Raw genomic sequence first — 9,736 nt, 5'->3', positions numbered from 1 at the left:
AAATGAATTTGATATAAAATTATTAGTATTACATGTTGAATTTAGTTTTAATTTGTCTTCATTTGTACCAAGCTTATTTAATATTTTGTTTGATAGGTGTCGTCCAATGTTAGCAAAGTGTTTATTGACCATCGAAATTGAATTTTTAGGGTTATTAGTTAGGTTCAATAGCTCAGTAGGACTGTTATTTGATTGATTTATGTTACAAATATTTTTAATTACTTGCCATGTTTTTTTTTATATCACCTTTATTAATTTGTATTTGCTTTCTCTCATATTGCTTTTTTAAGTTTTTAAGGATTCTATTGCAATAGTTTCTGTATCGTAGATAAGATATTAATAGTATTTCATTATTTGGTTCTTTCTTTGTTTTTGTATGTAATTTATCTCTAAACCGTATACATCTCAAAAGTCCAGGGGATACCCATGGCTTTAGAATGATTTTTCTTTTGGACAGTTTATTAATAATGGTATGCTTTTTTAATATAGTTGTAATTATGTCGAGAAATGTATTTGTAGCATTATTAGGATCTGTGTGTTGGAAAATAGTAGATTCCCAGTTCAATGTGGATAGTTCATGTATAGCTGCGGGATAATTAATTTTATGAGTAAATGTATGAGTTTCTGGATTTAAGTTAGTATTATTATACTGAATTGCAGTAATTATGGTAGCATGATCAGTTATTGTCGAATCACATATGACCGTAGTTGTAGGATATTTAGTTTTAAAAAAACAATGGTCTAGGCAGCTATTTATTCTTGTTGGTATCAAATGTGATGGTACAAATCCATGTGTGGCTAATAAATTAAGGTAATGAGAGGATCGACTGTCATTACTGTTATCTATTATATCAATGTTAATGTCTCCAACTATTGTTATATTTTGATATTTTTTTAGTTGTAATAGTAAATTGTCTAATGATAAAAGAAATCTTTCTATATTGTTGAAGCACGGCGGTCTATAAATGTTGATAATTGCTGAATGTTCACCTATTTCAACCAGTAGTATATTAGCATCATCTAGAAGTGGCTCACTAACTTTTACTTTTTTGATACTATTCTTTATATATACAATAACGCCACTATTCTGATTTATGTGCTTTTCAGTTTTAGATGACTCATAACCCGGTAATATAGGAATTATATCAGCTTTTGAGAGCCAGCATTCTGTTAAAGTTATTATATCAAAATTGATGTTAAGGCGAGATAATAAAATTTCAAAGTCATGGAAATTATGGTTTATGCTTCTAATGTTCTGCGCAATAATTTTCAAAGATTTTTTTGATGTATCTATATGATTGGTACATAAATCAGGATTATCCACAAGCACAGCATTCCCGACAAAGATTTTATTATCAATGTCGGGCAACTTGCTTCCTATGTCATCCATAGTTAGGGTATAGATAATATATTATAATGAGATTAAGATACTGGCTGTGGTAATCCTTCATAAATTTATTACTTATGATATACTGTACCTCGAAAATTTTGCGCAGCTGATGGTTATATTTTATGAGTTTGCGTGTGTATTTGTGATTTGTGATGAGTGTGTGGTAAATGTGTGATGTGATTTGTGTACATATATTTTTACTATAAATAAATAGATATCGTATTTCAATAATATCTGCCTACTTAATAATGTTTTTTTACTTGGGGTATAAATGTAATAATATACAATATTTCCAGAATATGTGTGTTGGTTCACTAGTCACAACATATTGTCTATAAAGTCTTGGGCTTGTGATACCGATTTAACGTAGACAGCTGGAGTTCCGTCGTCTTTTCTAAGCATAACCCGGCCACGTGAAATCCAACAGTATTTTACTTTTCCAGATTTTTTAAGTCCTCTTACTATGAAATATATCTTTTTGGATGTTTGTGTGAGTAGGTCAGATATAAAAATATTTTCTCGGTCACCTTCAATACCAACGCTTTCAGTGTTAAGTTTTAAAGTATTCGTTTTGTTGTAAGTTTTACCGGAGATCATTACTTCCTCTTTCACTTTTAAATCTCTATATTCTATAACAATGGACTTCTTTTTACCTTTGTTTGATTGAGAGATTGCAGTGATGTCTTTTGTAACTTGACTTTTCCCGAGTAATTTGTGAAAATTTTCTACTGTTTCCTTTAAATCTAATTTTCTATCATGAGGGATATTACTTATCTCCATTAATCTTTCATTTCCTTTCCTTTCAATAGCTTCTAGTCGCTCTTCTAGAATATCTATTCTTTCCAACGCCTTCTTGTGCTGATCCGTGATTTCACCATACTGATTCTTCAAATCAATAAATGCTAGTGCATTTGTTTCTAGGATATTCTTGTATTCAATATTTGATGCAATCAGCTCTGATATTTGTGATTCCATTGACTTTAATTTGTTATATAGTTCTGCGTCTTTAGTGTCCTGCTGTCGTTTCCAATCACTTAACATTTCTTTAATTTCGTCTTTGAAGTCACTCTCAGAGTTTTTTCGCTTCCGTTTATTTTGAGTAGCGGGGATGTCTTCGTTCATTAAACGATTTAAATTTGATAATGAAGATGATTTAAATCCGTCAGGCGAACGCATCATTTTATCTGTAACTTTTGCTTATACTATATCAAACGTTGTTTATCGCACGGCCGCCCCTTTTTTACGTATTTTTACACTCAGTCCAAAGTAGGTCTAAAGCATAAGGCGTTAAGGAAACTTTTGTTTTAACACTATTATGTCTTAAATGTAAAATAACAACTTATCGTAGGCACAACTATCGTTCTCGGCGCCGAGTGAGCGATATGCCGTCAATACAGCTGTTTGATCTACTATATTTCGCAGTCTTCTTAAAAGATATGAGTATTTATTCAATGCTTTACAAACATGTTCAATATGATGTTTCCAGCTTAGTTTTTTGTCAATATGTAAACCTAGAAATTTAAAATGATCCGTTTCTTCAATTTTATTACCTAAATAATTTATATCTACGCTTTTACTATCATTATTATTTTTATGATTAAAATTAATTATTTTAGTTTTTGACAGATTAATATTTAAATTATTAAATTCAAACCAATGTATTATTTCTGTCAGTGTGTTATTAATGTCATTCTCTAATTTATTTAAATCGTCATTTGTAAATAGAGCTGTGCTATCATCAGCAAACAAAGTCATATGATGGTTTATTGTCTCAGGTAGGTCATTTATATAAACCAAAAATAATAAAGGCCCTAAGATACTGCCCTGTGGCACACCAAATAATGTTTTTCTTCGATCCGATTCATATACGGTTTCGCTGGCTGTTTTCATACATATTTTTGTTATTTGTGTGACCTGTTCTCTTTCTGTTAAGTAGGATTTTATGAGATTATAGGCATTTCCTCTTATTCCATATTTGTATATTTTATTTAAGAGAATGTCATGGTTTACGTGGTCAAAAGCTTTACTGATGTCCATAAACAGGGCCGTTACAGGACGTTTTTTATCTATATTATGCGTAATTGTCGATAAGAAATTGAATATTGCTAAATTAATATTTTTATTTCGTCTAAACCCAAATTGACATGAGCTTAGGATGCAATTTGATTCTATGAAATTGTAAATGCAATTATAGATATATTTCTCAAATATCTTCGAGTGCTATTGGTCTGTAGTTATTTACATTTGCCGAATCGTCTTTTTTAAATAAAGGTTTGATTACTGCTTGTTTTAATTTATTAGGAAAGACGCCATTTTCAATACACATGTTCAATATATGACTTAACACCGGTGCTATTTGATTTGGAACTTCTTTAATTATTTTTGTTATTATACCGTCATACCCTGAGCTGTTGGTGTTCCGTAATGTTTTTATTAATGTATGAATATCTGCTGGTAGTGAAGGTGGAATAAAAATCGAATTTACGATGTTGTAGTTTAAATCAGATGGCTCATTTATGTTGCTGTTTTGGTCTTTGATTATGTCAATAAAGTGATTGTTAAAAAATGTTGCTATTTCCTTAAGGTTAGTTATGGTTGTCCCTGTAGTTTCGGGACCAGAATAGGGCTACGGTATCCCCTGCCTGTCGTAAGAGGCGACTAAGAGGGGGCTTCCGGGATTGCGGGTGGCAAGAGTGGGAGCTCGAACCGCCCAGCCAGCGGCCCCGGGAAGGACGGCGGTATGTGTGGTCGCATACCGTCGTACGCACCAGACGGTGTGGCGAGCGCCAAGCTCACCTGGGCGGAGCCCGACGGGGCAACGCGCTAAGAGGGCTCCGGTTGCGTTCCTTTGGAGATCCCGGAGCCCTCTACGCAGCGCCGAGGACGGCCACCGGGGGGTTTTAGAGCGGTAAGAATCCCACATAACCCTACGTCGCTCCCACGACACTGGGTACCTTTTGAAGGTTTCCCCCTCGTAAACAAAAAAAAAAAAAAGGGTTAGTTATGGTTGACCCGTCAATAAGTAATTTAGTTATTTCCGTTTTTGGGCGGTTGATTTTGGCTTTATTGATTATATTCCATGTGGCTTTTGATTTGTTATTAGCATTTTTAATGTAAAAAATATTTTGCGATTTTTGAGTCAGCCTTATTATTAATTTATATCGTTTGGCATATAATTTGTATTTGATTTTATTGGCATCACTGCGACAGTGTCTGTATTGCCAAAGTAGTTCTCTTTTCCGTTTGCTTCCTTGTTTAATTCCCCGTGTTAGCCATTTCGGCTTAATTTTCTTGGATATTTTATATTTTTTTGAAGGAAAACAGAAATCGTAAATCAATTTAAATAGATCATGAAATGAATTAAACGCTTCATTGGGGTCTTTTATTTTATATATAGTATTAAAAGAGAGTTGTGCAATATATTTTTTAAATGTAGATTTATTTTCCGATGAGTAATCACGTTTGTTCACATAAATACTTACTCGTAAGTATACATTTTTTTTTCTGTCGGGAATCTTAGTATTTGTGCAGTATGGTCTGAAAGTGCATAATCTTTTAATTCATTTTTACAGCCCTTAATATTATGTATGATATTATCAATACACAAACTACTGACAATGCGAGTTGGTTGCTTAAATTCGAATTTTAAATTATGACTCAATATAATGTTCTGAAATTCACAGGAATACTTGTCATTTTTTAATAAATCTATATTAAAATCTCCACACACTATTAAGTGTCTCCTTTTAGAGGCTAATTTTGACAGAATATCATTTAACCTATTGAAAAAAGTATCAAACGATGATGAATTATTTTTCGGTGCCCTGTATATGCATACGATATAGACAGCATGATCCAGAAGTTCTATAGCAGAAAATTCAACTACTCCCAATACTGACGAACATACAATCTCCCGTATTTCCTTAAATTTAATCGTATTTTTAGTAATTATGCAGCAACCGCCATGTCTAGTATCTCGCATACAATGTGATGCTAGAATGTAATTAGGTAATGTTAAATGATACTCATCACCACTAATCATATTATGTTCACTTATCTGCACAATATATCAATGTCAATTCCTTTGTTCAATAAGTCATTAAGATGCACGGTTAATAAATCTGATTTACTAATAAGACCGTTAATATTTTGATGCATTATATTAATCCAATTACACGCGAAAAAAATCATTATTATTATTACACGGTATAGTACAAGAATTTACATTACTTTGTTTTACCGAGCTGTCGGGACAATTTATATTTATATTACATTTTTTACAAATTAAGTCATTGGTCATCTCATAAGTAGTTTGAGTGCTAGCATTCTTATGCAATGTTTCTTGTCTTTTTAACTTACAGGATAAAATATATTTTTTCATGTTATAGTGATAAGAAATGCATAATATTTCTCGCAATAAATGTCTGGCTAAGTGTAACGCAAATATATTATAGTGGGGTATGACTCTACTATAATTAAGGTCTATATACACAGCATTTACATATTTACTACAAATAAATTTTAATTCATAATTTAATTTAGATTCATGTAGGTAGTCATTTCTTGGAACTTCACCCGTTATAATATTTGTATTTGTAACAGAAGACAGCCATATATCAAGTCACTTCGTAGTTTGATCCCAATAGGTTTTGAAGATTTTGACGTACAATCATTGACTTTTGACAAATTAATTGCATCTTTTATATATTTATTTCTAAAGTTATTCAGATTTATACATAGACACAAATAAAATTTGGTAATAATCGCTTAATACAACAAAATACAAATTGCAATAAATCCCAAGTACATTTCTATGCGTAATCAATTCTGTGGCAAGTAGTGTTATTTACAATAATAATAATGCTTGCATGGATACTCTTGTTTTGATAATATTTACGTTGCAAGCACTAGATAAACTTGGTACAGTATATAACAACATTCACATTTGACCTAATTATATAAAACTGATGCGCAGCTTCAATTATATTGTGAATAGTTATGAGGTACAACATATTCTGTTTATTACAAACTTATATTTAACTTGCTTTATTAATTTGTATGTAAATCAGTAAATTTTACCCATTTTCCGGGATCTGATTGAGCTGAAATTTTTGATCCAAAATCATAAATATCATAATACATGATTATATTAGGGATGTCACCCTAAAGTGTAAAACCAATGTGTTGGATGCTGTAATATGGCAAACCGTTTTGGAGCATCCGACACATCACATAATAACAATTATATATTTGTGAATCCCCATGATCACACATTTTTTTTAGAAAAATGTGAAGAACAAAATGACATTACAGCCATACAAAAGCATTACGGGTAATGGACTTACATTTATTTCCATGGTTCCATTGGTTCCGTCCTGGTCACCATGTAAAGATCCATGAACCACGACGCTTGCCTGAATATCAGTCATTACACTTTCTTGTAAATACCATGTGATATTTGCGAGAGAGATATTACGGTATGACTGTTTGTAGTCGAAGAAGACTGTGTCGTTACAGTCATCATATTCAAATAACTGAAACAAGTTATACTTTGATAGAACCAATATCTTGTAATCAGAATGAACGAGGAATATTCATAGAGACTTATTATAAAACATAAGACATGACTTTTTATTATGTAACGGGTACTCACGATATGCGTTTTTTATTGCCGATATTTCGACCCAGTTGCATGGATCGTGGTCACGGCGAAACTGAGGTGGAGGGGAGAAACCGTTGACAAGTACTAGTGGTAGATTAATCTATCTACCCTACGTCTAGTTCGTTTTTCTTTTCTAGGTTTCATATCACGACACACAACACTGACAATATCCTTACGCACCGTACTTTGCACTATTTGTGACTTGCATAAACTAACCACTGGATTCCACGTTTGGGCTAACTTAAAACCATCTTCTCTATTGAAGTTCCTAGGATGTTTCTTGATCTCTATTGCTTCTCTTACTAAACGAGGAAAGTAATGACGCTCAGTGGAGATCACCTGAGGTTTGTGCAATTCAATCCAGTGGTTACAACCTGAACTGAGGATGTGTTCGGCTACCGCAGATTTCTTAGGGTCATTATTTTTGACTGCGGTGATATGTTCCTTGATGCGTTGTGATATGGCTCGTTTTGTCTGCCCAATATACGAGCTACCACAACTACAGTCAACCTTATAGACCCCTGGGCACTGGTATGGAATAGTATCCTTGGGGGAACGAAGATAGGCCGCGAGCTTTTTAAAAGGCGTAAATATACTTTTTATGTTATATTTTCGATCTAAAATCCTCCCTATCTTATCCGTGACACCTTTCACATACGGGAAATATGCGGAATGCCTTTCCACTACGCTGGTGGTGTTATGATTCCGTTCAGTTCGTTTGGCTATAGTTGCGTGGCCATTGAGACGCAGGACCTTTTCCAGGTGTTCCAACTCCTGCGCCAAATGATCATTGTCACATAATTCATAGGCCCGGTTCGTGAGGGACTTTGCAACCGAAGCTAAGTGTCTGGGGTGGTGGTGTGAAGTGCCGTGTAAGTATCTATCCGTGTGAGTAGGTTTCCGGTAAACTGCGTGACTAAATGTACCATCAGGGCGGGCCTCTAATGCGACATCCAAGAATGCCAACTTCCCATTGTCCTCCATTTCGCAAGTGAATTTCATACTGGCATGTACAGAGTTCAGATAATCTAAATAACTTCCTACCTGTCCCCGTCCTCCTGTTATGATGGCAAAGATGTCATCTACATATCTTCTCCAAACTCTAACGCAATTGGGTCCAGTACCAGTGACCACGATCCATGCAACTGGGTCGAAATATCGGCAATAAAAAACGCATATCGTGAGTACCCGTTACATAATAAAATGTCTCAATTCCGCGATAATTTTAGTCTAAAATCATATATAAGACATGACTGTTTAAAATTATAGCCTATGACAATCCCACATATTGGTTTAATCCAATGTACTATACCTAAGAGGCTGTAAGATGTGCCAAATACTCTTAAATAATGGTATGTGTGGTTATATGACATTTAATGGAACAGATTGTAGGTATATACACATTATTCATTAAATCATAACCAGTCCAGCAAAGTATTATAGATTAATTTATACATGATTCATATTTTATTTTATTTTATTATTTATTTATTTATTGAACACCAACATAATGTACACTAAACATATTACCAAAGCGTGAAATAATTAGAGAAAGTAGGTGAGTGCCATTACAGTTACAGGTGAAGACTGCATGCTATATAAAGAAGCGAGTATATACAATTATAAGGGTGAAGTGAACACGTACATTTGTAGATAATATTTTTTAAATATTTTTTTTTTTAGACTAATTTTAAACTATTTCTGCACTTGCAAATGTCATGCGTAAAAATGTCAATATCTGTACGTTTAGAAACTTCCCGGAATTCGCGAACCATTCTGTTAAGAGGTGCATTCTGACCAAGATTTGAATAACAATGAGTGTCTTCGAAAATATAAAATCTTGACGCTCTGGGTAGTTTACACGGAATAGAAAAGTTTAGCTGTGAAACAAGTTCCGGGGCATCAAGCAGTCCATTTGCAAGCTTATAAAGAAACAATAGGTCCAGCATTCGTCTTCGATTCAGTAGCGATGTCATATTAAAATGTTTCAGCCGATCTGTATAGCTCTGAATAGTTTGAGCTAGGTTGCACGAGTAGGTAAGGTGCCATAGGAAGCGTTTTTGAACACTTTCAAGTCTCTTAATATAAACGTCATAAAAGGGGTTCCATGCTACGCTACAGTACTCTAGACCACTGCGCACAAGTGCGTTATAAAGTATTTTTTTTGTTTTGGGACATTTAAAATCTCTGCAGTTGCGTAAGACAAAGCCGAGGCATTGAAAAGCTTTTGAACAAATATTGTCTATATGTGTGTTGAACCTTAATTTATTGTCTATCATAATACCCAAATCCCTTATGTTAGCCCTCTCATCCAGTACCTCGTTGTGCATTTTATAATTATAGTTAGTTTGATTTTTTTTCCTAGAAAAGTGGACTACGAAGCATTTTGAAATATTAAGATCCATTTTGTTTAAACTACACCACTTGGTAAGGCGGTTGAGGTCATCCTGTAAGAGCGCTGAGTCTGAAAGTGAGTTAACGACTCTAAAGACTTTCAGGTCGTCCGCAAACAAGTAATAGTAACAATGAAGAAAACATTTGCCAATGTCGTTGATAAACATGTTGAAAAATAATGGGCCCAAATGAGATCCTTGCGGGACGCCAGAGAATATTGGAAAAGTTTCGGATGAGTAACCTCCTGCTACAACCAAAGACTCCCTTTTAGTCAAGTATGAGCGACACCA

At 33.8% G+C, this 9,736-nt stretch overlaps 1 protein-coding gene across 1 annotated transcript; it reads right to left on the bottom strand.

The window, feature by feature from the left end:
• Positions 1 to 6,737: 6,737 nt before the first annotated feature.
• LOC140746738 (uncharacterized) lies at positions 6,738 to 8,036 on the bottom strand. Its single transcript, XM_073078838.1, has 2 exons — positions 7,711 to 8,036; positions 6,738 to 6,804 (listed from the first exon to the last, which is right to left on the bottom strand). Exons 1-2 carry the CDS (start codon positions 8,034 to 8,036, stop codon positions 6,738 to 6,740), a joined length of 393 nt encoding a protein of 130 aa, XP_072934939.1.
• Between the last annotated feature and the right edge of the window lie 1,700 nt (positions 8,037 to 9,736).

The sequence above is a fragment of the Epargyreus clarus genome, unplaced genomic scaffold (assembly GCF_041222505.1).
Source record: "Epargyreus clarus isolate Ecla_fem2 unplaced genomic scaffold, WU_Ecla_fem_2.2 ptg000013l, whole genome shotgun sequence".
Classification (NCBI taxonomy): domain Eukaryota; kingdom Metazoa; phylum Arthropoda; class Insecta; order Lepidoptera; family Hesperiidae; genus Epargyreus; species Epargyreus clarus.
The sequence above is the reverse complement of the archived record's forward strand: the minus strand, read 5'-3'. Positions and strand labels throughout refer to the sequence as shown.

What these genes read in the sequence shown, in the direction of transcription:
- LOC140746738 (XM_073078838.1), bottom strand. Translation starts at nt 8,036, where the DNA reads ATGGAGGACAATGGGAAGTTGGCATTCTTGGATGTCGCATTAGAGGCC. An exon ending in AGGCATTCCGCATATTTCCC is followed by an intron (nt 6,805 to 7,710) that starts GTATGTGAAAGG and finishes ACTGATATTCAG; the next exon opens with GCAAGCGTCGTGGTTCATGG.